Source organism: Mangifera indica, chromosome 2, assembly GCF_011075055.1.
Source record: "Mangifera indica cultivar Alphonso chromosome 2, CATAS_Mindica_2.1, whole genome shotgun sequence".
Taxonomy (NCBI): Eukaryota; Viridiplantae; Streptophyta; class Magnoliopsida; order Sapindales; family Anacardiaceae; genus Mangifera; species Mangifera indica.
The window spans coordinates 2565950-2578343 of NC_058138.1; the positions used below are offsets into that span (position 1 = coordinate 2565950).

The window sequence follows — 12394 nt, forward strand, 5'->3', positions numbered from 1 at the left end:
CGCTTTTAAGAAGATAACCATAAATTGTGCATGGATTTACAGGCTCAATCTTGTGGAAAGCTCTTTTGTAGCTTGAGAGTTGGCCACAGATATTTTAATACTGAATTAGAATATTTTAGCTTCAGTCAGTTGTGCACTTGAGATGCTTTGGACATAGACATTGCTTTTGGCCAAAGATTCTATTAGACTAATAACTTATATAAAGAGAAATTGATATTTATAGCCTTATAAAGAGTAATATATTCATGTACAAATAAAATGGGTAGTTGACATGTGATTTAGTAATTTAATTGTTTATTTTATCTCTAATTCAAAATTTTCAAATTAAATAAGTATACGTTGATTGTTATATTCGTCAGTAACATCCTTTCATTTACTAACTAGTTCATTTTTAAATGCATATGTACTAACTTGCTCTATCATTCATTTATATGGACTTAAAGTATTGTATATGCATTTCTTTTTTAATGCCATAATAATGGTAAATTTGTTGGACTTTTGAGTGTATTTATGTGTCAAAACTAAGTAAAACGATTGTATAAGAGATTAACAAAGTTTAACAAATGACTTATGTCATGATCAAAATGAAAATGAAGGAGAACCCACGTTCAACTTCCTTGGTTGCTCGTTCAACAAGAATGACCCTATTCTACTAGATGTTATGAAGGTTGGAACACCTGACCAAGAAGTCGAATATCTATTCTATTGTATTTCAAGTCAAGAACAGACTTTTCAAGCAAGTCGTTCACCTTTGGAGAATGCCCATTCTAGGTTTTGGAAAGCCCGACAACAATCCTCTAAGTCATTGTACAAAGGTTAAGACTGTTCTATTAAGCCATTACATGTGTTTGGACAAATTTAAAAAATTATGGAATGTTCATATCAAGTGCAAGAATGCAAAATTATATATTTGTTGGAGCTTAGAACAATCAATCTCCTTTTAAGAAATTCAAGGATTTTGGTCATGAATACTCATTTCAAATTAAAGGACACCCATTCCCCATGTCTGTATAGCACTTTTTTGAGAACTTTTCATAGTCAATGATATAATCTCAAATCCAAAACAAACAATTGCGTGACTCAAAGTTCATATTTTGCTATAAAAGTAAGTGTTAAAAGCATAATCGAACAAGTGAATAAGTGAGAAAGCATGAGAGAGTGAACGAGGAAGAAGCAAAGAAAAAATATTCATTATAAGTCTAAAGCTCATATTCTTTATTTAATTTATACGCTCTTTGTGTTTAAATCAAATCCTTATAGAGTTTATATAAAAACTATTTAATCAACCTAGTTGAAAGATATTTCACTTACAATTTTTGCATTATTTATTTTATTAGATGAATTCTCAAATAATTATTATAACGGCGAAATCCTAACAAAACTAATGTATTAGATAAATTTTGTATCTAGTTAAACCTTAAAGATATTGTCTTGAGGAAATGGATGTAAGTGACTGAGGATTAATTCCCTAAACCACTATAAAACCTTGGCATTTTCTTTCCCTTACTCTTATAATTTATTGCATTTATAGTGTTATTTGTTGTTTATATTATGTGTGTTGGCTCTCTATATGTTTTGATGATGATAAAAACTAAGTTAAATTGACCAATATTATTCAAAACATGTCTTGAAAATGACCAAATTGAGAAATTGTGAAAAAACTTATTCAAACCCTATGAATGATTGTGCAACCTTAATGCATGCCCATACATAGTGCAAGATCTACACTTGCACGATGAACAAAACTAAGCACACCCTTTGTACATAGCTATGTAATTTTTAGGCTTCTTCAAATTGGCCATGTGCACCTGTGCACGAAGTTGTATGCTCATACAACCAATTTCAGTCCATTAACTAGGAAGGGCTTCCTGTGCACATTATCCCCATATATCTCAAGCAAGAATGAACTCAAGGCAAAGTCAAAGATTGATGCACACTCGTGCATACAAATGTTCCATGCCTGTGCATAGGCAGATTGAAGACTCACGGGCACAACCTCGCATACATATTAACATGCACGGTCAAAGTTAAAGTCAAAGTCAAGCTCCATTAACTCTTGTTACCCCCTTGGAGTAATTGCCATATGGGGTTTTGCAAAATTTAATGAAAGATAAAATGAAAATATATAACATAATTTTATTATGGTAATACATAATTTTATTTCCAAGTTTATATATATATATATATATATATATATATAGATAGATAGAGGGAGAGAGAAAGAGAGGTATTGACTTTCTATTCTACAATAACAAGAAGCCCCCTCTGCCCCTTTGGGCAATAAACCTATTTAACATCTTCAAGCTTGAATCCACATTCTTAGACAAGCTGATTTCAAATTAAAGTGATTTTAGGTTATTGAGCTCTAGATTGACATTGGCGTGGAAGCTTACCTCATCAAAGATTATTTTCTCCTTGAGTTTTCTTTTCCTTTATCAAATTGAGCGAGTTTAAATGAAAAATTATACCCACCAATATTGTTATAGAGTGAAATCATACCAATTTGATATGACTTTGGTGCAATAGCATTAAATCAGTGCAATTCTTACACAATAGGTTTTATAAATGATATATCATCGAATATTACCTTATCTTTAATTATAAATTAATTAATCACATAATGATATATCATCTGTGTATACAATTAGATACTTAAAACTATGTCAAAACCATATGCACATAATTTGATTGATAATATTTAGTTAATAATTTTATCAAACTTACAATAAAATTATACGTACTTACTTTGAGTACACAAATAAATATATATTTGATGTATGTCATTAAGTGATCGGTGATTTTAAATTAAGAATAAAGTGATATCAAATCACATAATGGTATATATTGAATATCATTATTTTAGAACTTATTATAATAAAAGTCAAAGGACTATTTTCCACCCAAATTTTAATTTAATATCAAAAATATATTCATAACAGTTCAAAAATTCAAACACTTACTAATCTAAAAACTTTTGTTAAAATTGTCGCTAAATATAAGGGTAAAACTGTTATTCTAGCAATAATATAAAAATATATATAATTTTATCTTATTTTCACCTTAGGTTTTGAAAATTAACATTTCACCCTAACCCTCAACTTTAAAAAGTGGTTTTTTTTCCCCTAAATCCCAAGATTTTTTTTCTTTACCTCTTTGGCCTTCCACAACCATTGGTTTCCAACTTAATCCCAACCATTAGAAACTTTACCCCAAACCTACAAATGAGGAAGCATTGTCGTTGGCTGAACGATGCGCATGACAATGCTCATCGTCTAGATTTAGACAACAGAGCGTCATCCTTTGCTAGATGACGCCCGTTGTCTAACGATGTCATCCTTTGACAATGTCTTTATCGTTCAAATAAAGGTTTTGGTCAGATTTCAAGAGAGGGTCACGATTCACCAGAGAAAATAATAGAATTTCAGGATATTAAATCCTGAGAAGAAAAGTGAATTTGTTAAACCTTAATCCTCAAGAGAAATTATTAATTTTTTAAATAAAAAATAAAATATAATTTTAATTATTTTAATATTATTAATAAAATAAATATTTTATCTTCATCTGTAATAAAAAATTTATATGTGTGTAATAATAAATTAAACTTGAGGTGGATATTTGGACTATTTAATTTCCATGGGTATATTCATTTCACCGAAATTTGGGTTGAAAATAGTGCAATCAGTGGCCTATAATAAACAGACAAAATAACGCATCTTTGAGAGACAGCTGGCAAACTCACTGTTTCTATTATTCCTTCCAAATTTAACTAGCCTTAGCTGCTAAGCTTTCGATCGAATTGTTCTCTCTTTGTCTTCTCTTCTGTATAAAATCCCCCCGCCAAGAGTCATTACAATCATGACTTACATGGCTAACCACCACCAACAACGAACCAAACTCGAACAAGAAAGCCCCATAAGCTTATTGCCTGAAGGCTGCATCGCCGCCATCATCTCCTGCACCACCCCTCGTGAAGCATGCCGCCTGTCTTTGGTTTCTTCCATTTTCAAGTCCGCCGCCGAATCCGACGTAGTCTGGGAGAGCTTCTTGCCACCCGACTACCAAACCATCATTTCTAAGTCTTCCCCTTGCCCGTTGCCTTTTTCTTCTTCTACGTCTTCTTTGCTTGGTCTGCCTTCGAAGAAGGACCTCTTTCTCAGCCTCTGTAACCAACCGATTCTCATTGACGATGGGAAAAAGGTTTGCTTTCGTGATTTTGTTTCTGGGTTTTGGATTTCAGGAGATCTGGTTGCGAGTTTTTTTTTTTTAATTATTTATTTGTTTGGTGTGTGAATAAAATTTGTGGGTACTATTAGTTAGTTAAACTTTCAGTGCCATCTTAGATCCCAAAACCCTGTTTGACATAATGGAATAGGGCCAAACCTTCAGAAAAAACAAAGTTTGGTCATTTTAATTGAAAAATATGGCGTTGGTTGAATAACTATAGGTGTTGCAATCCCTAATTGAATATGGAAATTTTAAGCTAGTTAATGGCCTTGACCTTTGGAGAGGATCTCTTATAATCAAAACATGTTGGTCCTAATTGTCGTTCCTCCAAACTTTGGGGGTTCTTTAATATTATCCTTTCCCCTTTGGCGGTAACGTATCTAATTGTGATATTGACATTGAACAGTCCTTTTCCTTGGATAAGCAGAGTGGGAAGATATGTTGCATGATATCTTCCAGGGACCTCATGATTGTGTGGGGTGATACTCCCACATATTGGAGATGGGCTTCTCTTCCCGGCGCAAGGTTTATATCTCAGCTTTTTCTTGTCGCTTTGAGTTTGTTCCAGACTGTTTTTGGATGAGCTTAAGTTTATTCACAATTTTACAGGTTCCAAGAGGTTGCTGAGCTTATAGGTGTATGTTGGCTCGAGATAAGTGGCAAGATTAGTACTCGGATTTTGTCACCAGGTACAAACTATGCAGCTTATCTTGTGTTCAAGCCAACAGCAGGGTCTTACGGGTTTGAAAATCAGCCTGTAGAGGTCAGTGTTGGACTTGTGGGAACTGAAAACCAAAAACGATCCGTGTATTTGGTTACAGGAAGACGTCTGTGTATGCAATATCTGTTAGGGAGGCCTCCTAGTCTTCTTTATCGCAGCCGCAGAGTCAAGTGGCAGGCATCTTTGGCAAGAGAGAGAGGAGATGACTGGCTTGAAGTCGAGTTAGGTGACTTTTACAATACAGGAGATGAAAACGGTGAATTGGAAATTAGTATTTTGGAGACGAGGGGTGGTCACTGGAAGGGTGGCCTTATCATTCAAGGAATTGAGATAAGGCCAAAGCAGGGTGTATAAATAAATGATCTTCTTCCTTAAGTATTGCCATTGACATAATTATAACAGCATTTATTAGTAAGACAGCTTTTCTCTAGTGTCAATACCTAGTGTTTGTGTGTTTATTCTGTAAAGCATGTGACGTTCCCTTAAGTGATATGGCAATTTGCTTGTTCTGGGATTCATTTGAGCTTTTGTGCCAATTGATGTTTTTTTGAGATGATTATCTTCTCAGTTTGCTTTTGAGTATGAGTCCATGTATCGGGCAGATTTCGATGACATATTAACAGATCTCATGGTAGTACAATAGTTAATAGTATGACATTATGTTATATTTTGCAATAGAGGAAGAAATGTTAATGGAAGTTAGCAATATATGAGAAATAAAACACAGGAATAGAATGCTAAGGTAGCTTATTGATGTGAATGGGTGAAAAATCCGAGGTTGAAGTTTGTTATGTCTTGTTCTCCAATATGTCTGTTTGTTTTGTGTATTTGCATTAGCAAGAATTATAAATCCTGAATTTGTGTTCAAATGGAGACTTTTTTACTGTATAAGTAGGGTTTAACTATTAGCTAAGGTGTTGCTGGCAATGTTACTGGTGCTTGGGGACCGTGGACTCATTTCTGAATGTTAGCCCACGCTTTGAGATCAGTCAAGGTATCGGCCAGGAACAGTTACGGGTTCTTAGAAATTGTTGAATTCATTGAATCAAAAGTGTTGTTTTCTTTGAGTGCCATTACCTGGTCTCATTTTCTTTTCTTTGATAATCTAAATTTTTGCCCCCATTGCTCCTTTAAGTAGGTAGCCATATGTTGTGCATGGATCTGCAGGCTTAGAATCTTGTTGAAAGCTTCTTTTGCAGCTTGAGAGTTGTTTTAGTTATTCCTTTTGGCGACAGATTCTACCACTGAATTAGAAGATTGTAGCTTCAATCGTGTACTTGAGATGGTTTGGACCTAGTCATTGCTTCTGGCCGAATGTTCTACAATACTAAAAGCTAAGATAAAGAGAGAAAATTGTAATAAAGTAACATGCATGTACCCAAAAAAGACTATCAATGAGTTGACAATTTGATATGTTATATACGATGAAGTGATTTAATTGTTTATTTATTATCATTTTAAAATCAACCAATCAAATAATTATATATAGGCATGTTTGGGGAGTTGGCCCGACTTGCAACACAGCCGGACTTGCAACATGGCTCGACACATTTGAAAAAGGCGAGACTCATAGATTTTTAGGCTGGCTTTGTTACAATCCAGTGGGCTGTATCGAATTCTGTCCAACGCAACCTATGGGCTTGTCTAATTAGCATAAGTATCCATTTTGTTAATACATAAAATAACAATATTATGTGTATCTATTTTAAGTACATAAATGAGTATATATTTATGTATAATTATATAATTAAATATTATTTTATTTTTAGTTTAAAATTACTCAATTATATGATACGCAAAATATTAATATATTATTTTATTTATTGAGTATAATTATTATAAAATATAATTCATGTTGCTTCTCATACTAATTGAAAAAATGAGTTTTGTTTTTCTATAAAATTAATAAATAATAACAAAATTAAAATTACTTGTATTATCTGTTACATCGTCATTGATAATAGATAGCAAATCAAACAAAGTATTTTTAGCAATAAAAGATAAATTACTACAGTAATTTTTATATACCGTGATGTTTGGTTTGAATATTATTTTATTATCAAAATTAAAATATTATCTTAAATATAGATTAACTTAGTGATTATTGAGTATAAATTATTACTATGTTTGATAAAATCTAGTAAAATTGGATAAGTATAAATAATAATTGTGTTTAGTTAGAGGTAATAAAAAAATATCAAGATATTATTTTACTATATATATCTTTAGGTATAATTTTTTAAAAATATCTGTCATATTATTTGTTATATTAATTTAAAATGAGAGTATTTTAATATTACAAAATTAATAAAAAATCAAAATAAAATCAAAATTATTTTGATTATTTTTTAATACTTAAGTAATCAGATTACCATATATATTACCTATCACATCATCATTGTTAATATAAGATTACCGTAATATTTTATTACTGAAAAACCAAATAAGGTAATGCAAATAATAAAAGATAAATTATCAAAGTAATTTTTTTTTATGAAGGAAACCAAATAACCCCTGAAGGTATTAAAAGATTATTAAGGAAATTATAATTTTATAACAATTTTATTTTTAATAAATTGAGTTTAACATATTAAAGATATTTAAATAAAATAATATCTTAATATTTGTATATTATTGGTTAAATATAATAATTATTTATACATTATTAATTAATAAGCTAATCAATCATCGTAATAGATGATAATATTTTAGTTTTGATAATAAAATATTCTTTGAACCAAACACACCGTGAAATTAATTTCTAAAATGTTAAAGACTTCGTTTAAAGATCACCAATATATTCTAATTCATTTTAATAATAAAAAAGATAAAAATAATAGTTTATGTAAAAATGGTTGAGCACTAATGACGTAAAAAAATAGATGTATCATCATATCGATGAATTTGAATTAAAGTTTGAATATCTAATTAAATCATTTAATTATATAATAACATATAAATTGATTAAAACTCGTTTTAGTTATTGGATCAAACTGACACAAGGTTTGGTGTCAAAATGTCGTTTAACCATTGGATTAGACCGATTTGATCATCAAATTGACGTTATATAAGTTTAAACTTATTTTAAAATTTTAATTATATTATATTGACATCATTAGACCTACTAATTGGTTAAACTAGTCAACTTACATACTGATTCTTACATCAGGTCTACCTTAATCTGAGTAAAACATAGAATACATACATACATACATACATACATACATACATACATACATACATACATACATACATACATACATACATACATACATACATACATACATACATACATATATATATATATATATATATATATATATATATATATATATATATATATAAAGGATGAATAAAACTACTTTTTAATTTATCCAAATGTCTTATTAAACTTTTCCCATGCATGTGTATCAAATTAATGTAGAATGAACCTTTAAAATCTTTTTACATGGCTCTTATCTATTACATATGCATTTCATTTTTAAAATAATAATAAAAAAAAATTAAAGAAAGAGAAAGTAAAAATATATAAAATAATTTCATTATGATAATGCAAAATTTTATATCCTAAGTTATTCACTATATATGCCATTGTTATATAATGAGTGATGATAAAATGCTACATATCTCAATCAACAAAATTATACGTATATATTTTTAATATACAATTTGAGTACATAGATGATGTGTTATAATGTAACTGAATGATTTTGAATTAAAAATATAGTAATATCCAATTATATAATAACAAATTATCTATATATTTAAATTATGTATTAAAATTATGCACACATAATATTATTCTATCTCAATATTAATGAAACCTATCATGAACAAATCTTTCAACTTCTTTTGAGTGAAAGTCTTTTATTTACATTTTATTTCAACTTACATATAAGCGACGTGACGGATTGTTGATCATATAGTTTGTTGTTGTTTTTTTTTTTTGGGCTAATCGTGTGAGTTTGACGGTAGAACAATTTCTAATATAAAATAATGAAAAAATAAAAAAAATAATCCATGACAAACAAAAGAAGTATATAAAATGACTTATTTGGCAAGTCTTATTCCAAACTAAATAACAACCAAAAGGAGATATAAAATAACTTAAATTCAATCAGAAGAGTCATATCTTAAACTCACGAAAATCTTTTATACGAAATTTGGTCTAACTCGCACAAAGGCAATATTGACTGACATTGTTTATATAATATGTTGCTTTTTAGTGTTATTTTCATAATATAAAAATGGTGAAAAGGAAAATAAAAATAAATTATAAAAGGAAAAAAAAAGAGTATAAAATGACCAATTTGTCAAGCCTTATTATTTCAAGAAAAATAGCAAAAAAGGTTACCAACTTAATGGAGATGAAAAATAGCCTAAATTCAGTCTGCAGGGCCTTATCTGTAGAAAGCAAACTCTTGAGGGTTAAAAGAAAATAAAAGAAATTAGCATAGTGGATTATGGAATAAAACAATCGCAGACAGAGAAAGAAAGAGTCTGTTCGGTCCATCCCCCAACTACGAACGGCGTCGTTTCAAAATCCAAACCCCTACCAACCTCAAAACTTTCGTTAAAATTGTTGTTAATTACAGGGGTAAAACGAAACAACCAGCCTTAGCTGCTAAGCTTTCGACCGAATTGTTGTCTCTCTGTCTTCTCTTCTGTATAAAAACCCCCTGCCAAGAGTAATTACCATCATGACTTCCATGGCTAACCACCACCAACAACGAACCACGGACAGCCTACAACAACAACAACTCGAACAAGGAAGCCCCATAAGCTTATTGCCTGAAGGCTCCATCGCCGACATCATCTCCCGCACTACCCCTCGTGATGCATGCCGCCTGGCTTTGTTTTCTAAAATCTTCAGGTCCGCCGCCGAATCCGACGTAGTCTGGGAGCGCTTCTTGCCACCCGACTACCAAACCATCATTTCTAAGTCTTCCCCTTGGCCGCCGTCTTCCTTGCTTTGTCTGCTTTCTACGTCTTCTTTGCCTGGTCTGCCTTGTACGTTTCCTTTGCTTGGTCTGCCTTATAGGTTTCCTTTGCTTAGTCTGCCTTCGAAGAAGAGCCTCTTTCTGAGCCTCTGTGACCAACCAATTTTCATTGACGATGGGAAAAACGTTTGCTTTCGTGATTTTGTTTCTGGGTTTTGGATTTCAGGAGATCTGATTGCGAATTTGTTTTTTTTAATTATTTATTTGTTTGGTGTGTGAATGAAATTTGTCGATTATATTAGTTAGTTAGACTTTCAGTGCCATCTTAGATCTCTAAACCCTAATTGACATAAAAATAAGAACTTCCCAGAAATAGACCAAACTTTCAGAAAAAAAAAAGAAGTTTGGTTGTTTTAATATCAAGGTGTTAGTTTCCAGTTGTTGCAAACCCTAATCGATATGAAAATTTTAAGCTAATTAATGGACTTGACCTCGGGGGAGGTTCTTTTACAATTCAAAACATGTTGGGTCCAGTTTTGTTACTCCCAACTTTGGGGGTTTATTGATATTCTCCTTTCCCCTTTGACATTGAACAGGCCTTTTTCTTGGATAAGCAGAGTGGGAAGATATGTTACATGATATCTTCCAGGACCTTATGTTTGTGGGGGGTGATACTCCCACATATTTGGGATGGGCTTCTCTTCCCGGCACAAGGTTTATATCTCAGCTTTTTCTTGTCGCTTTTAGTTTGTTCCAGACTGTCTTTGCATGAACTTAAGTTTATTAACAATTTTACAGGTTCCTAGAGGTTGCTGAGCTTATACGTGGATGTTGGCTTGAGATACGTGAAAGATTAGTACTTGCATTTTGTCACCAGGGACAAACTATACAGCTTATCTTGTGTTCAAGCCAACAGTAGGGTTTTATATGTTTGAAGATCAGCCTGTAGAGGTCAGTGTTGGACTTGTGGGAACTAAAAGCCAAAAATGATCTGTGTTTTTGCATGAAATGGGAAGTTGGGGGATGCAATACAGACACTGTTACGGGTGGTGGCAGCCATCTTTCACAATAGTGTCTTGTGGCAATTTTGCTAAGAAGAGAGGAGATGAGTGGCGTGAAGTCGAGTTAGGTGACTTTTTCAATGCAGGAGATGAAGACGGTGAATTGGAAATGAGTATTTTGGAGGTGAGGGGTGGTCAATGTGGGGGGGGGTGGCCGCCTCATTGTTCAAGGAATTGAGATAAGGCCAAAGCAGGGTGTATAAATAGGTGATCTTCTTCCTTAAGTATTGCCGTTGACATAAGAATAATTGCATTTATTGGTAAGACAGGATTTCTCTAGTGTCAATACCTAGTGTTTGTGTGTTAGTTCTGTAAAGCATGTGACGTTCCCTGAAGTGATATGGCAATTTGCTTGTTCTGGGATTCATTTGAGCTTTTGTGCCAATTGATGTTCTTTTGAGATGATTATCTTCTCAGTTTGCTTTTGAGTAAGATTCCATGTATCGGGCAGATTTTGATGACATATTAACAGATCTCATGGTAGTACAATAGTGAATAGTATCACATTATGTTATATTTTGCAATAGAGGAAGAAATGTTAATGGAAGTTAGCAATATATGAGAAACAGAACACAACAGTTGAATGCTAGGGTAGGTTTTTGGTGTGAATGGGTGAAAAATCCGAGGTTGAAGTTTGTCATGTCTTGTTCTCCAATTTGTCTGTTTGTTTTGTGTATTTGCATTAGTGAGAATTATAAATCCTGAATTTGTGTTCAAAGGGAGACTTTTTTAATGTTGAAGTAGAGTTTAACTATTAGTTAAGGTGTTGCTGGCAACGTTACTGGTGCTTGGGGACCGTGGACTCATTTCTGAATGTTAACCCATGCATTGAGATTAGTCAAGGTATTGGCGAGGAACACTTACGGGTTCTTCATTGAATCGAAAGTGTTGTTTTCTTTGAGTGCCATTACCTGGTCTCATTTTCTTTCTTTGATAATCTAAATTTTTGCCCCCAATGCTCCTTTAATTAGCTAGCCATATATTGTGCATGGATCTGCAGGCTTAGAATCTTGTTGAAATTTTAATTCGTAGCTTGAGAGTTGTTTTAGTTATTCCTTTTGGCCACAGATTCTACCACTGAATTAGAAGATTGTAGCTTCAATCAATTGTGTACTTGAGATGGTTTGGACCTAGGCATTGCTTCTGGCCAAATATTCTACAATACTAAAAGCTTAGATAAAAAGAAATTATTTTAATATATTCAAATCGTATATTTTCAACTTGGTTTGCAACTTAAAGTGAAAAAAAAAAAAATCTCACAAGGAATCCTATAATACGTATATCACCCAGTCACATCACCCACTTATGCATCAATTCATGAAGCACTTTATTATTATTTTCTATGATTTATTGTATTTTAAATTTGAAAAACCCAATTAGAAGAGAAAATCAAAAGTGACCACAGATGTCAAGGTTGACCCTGGTGTTATTTAATCATTCATTCCGTT

At 32.0% G+C, this 12394-nt stretch overlaps 2 protein-coding genes across 4 annotated transcripts; both read left to right on the forward strand.

Annotated features, from left to right (window-relative positions):
* Positions 1 to 3761: 3761 nt before the first annotated feature.
* On the forward strand, positions 3762 to 5463 carry LOC123207675 (putative F-box protein PP2-B12). Of its 2 annotated transcripts, XM_044625151.1 has the most exons (4): positions 3762 to 4197; positions 4631 to 4749; positions 4834 to 4913; positions 5046 to 5463. In XM_044625151.1, exons 1-4 carry the CDS (start codon positions 3856 to 3858, stop codon positions 5297 to 5299), a joined length of 795 nt encoding a protein of 264 aa, XP_044481086.1. In that variant the 5' UTR covers positions 3762 to 3855; the 3' UTR covers positions 5300 to 5463. The 2 variants fall into 2 exon arrangements, with proteins under 2 accessions (XP_044481086.1, XP_044481082.1); XM_044625147.1 differs by having other exon boundaries at positions 3767 to 4197; positions 4834 to 5463.
* A 3942-nt stretch (positions 5464 to 9405) lies between these two features.
* Positions 9406 to 11409, forward strand: LOC123207723 (F-box protein At2g02240-like). 2 transcript variants are annotated; one of them, XM_044625181.1, is made up of 3 exons: positions 9406 to 10071; positions 10482 to 10599; positions 10684 to 11409. In XM_044625181.1, the coding sequence occupies exons 1-3, from the start codon at positions 9646 to 9648 to the stop codon at positions 10689 to 10691; spliced, it is 552 nt and encodes a 183-aa protein (XP_044481116.1). In that variant the 5' UTR covers positions 9406 to 9645; the 3' UTR covers positions 10692 to 11409. The 2 variants fall into 2 exon arrangements, 1 of the variants encoding a protein (XP_044481116.1); XR_006500478.1 differs by having other exon boundaries at positions 9406 to 9955.
* Positions 11410 to 12394: the final 985 nt, after the last annotated feature.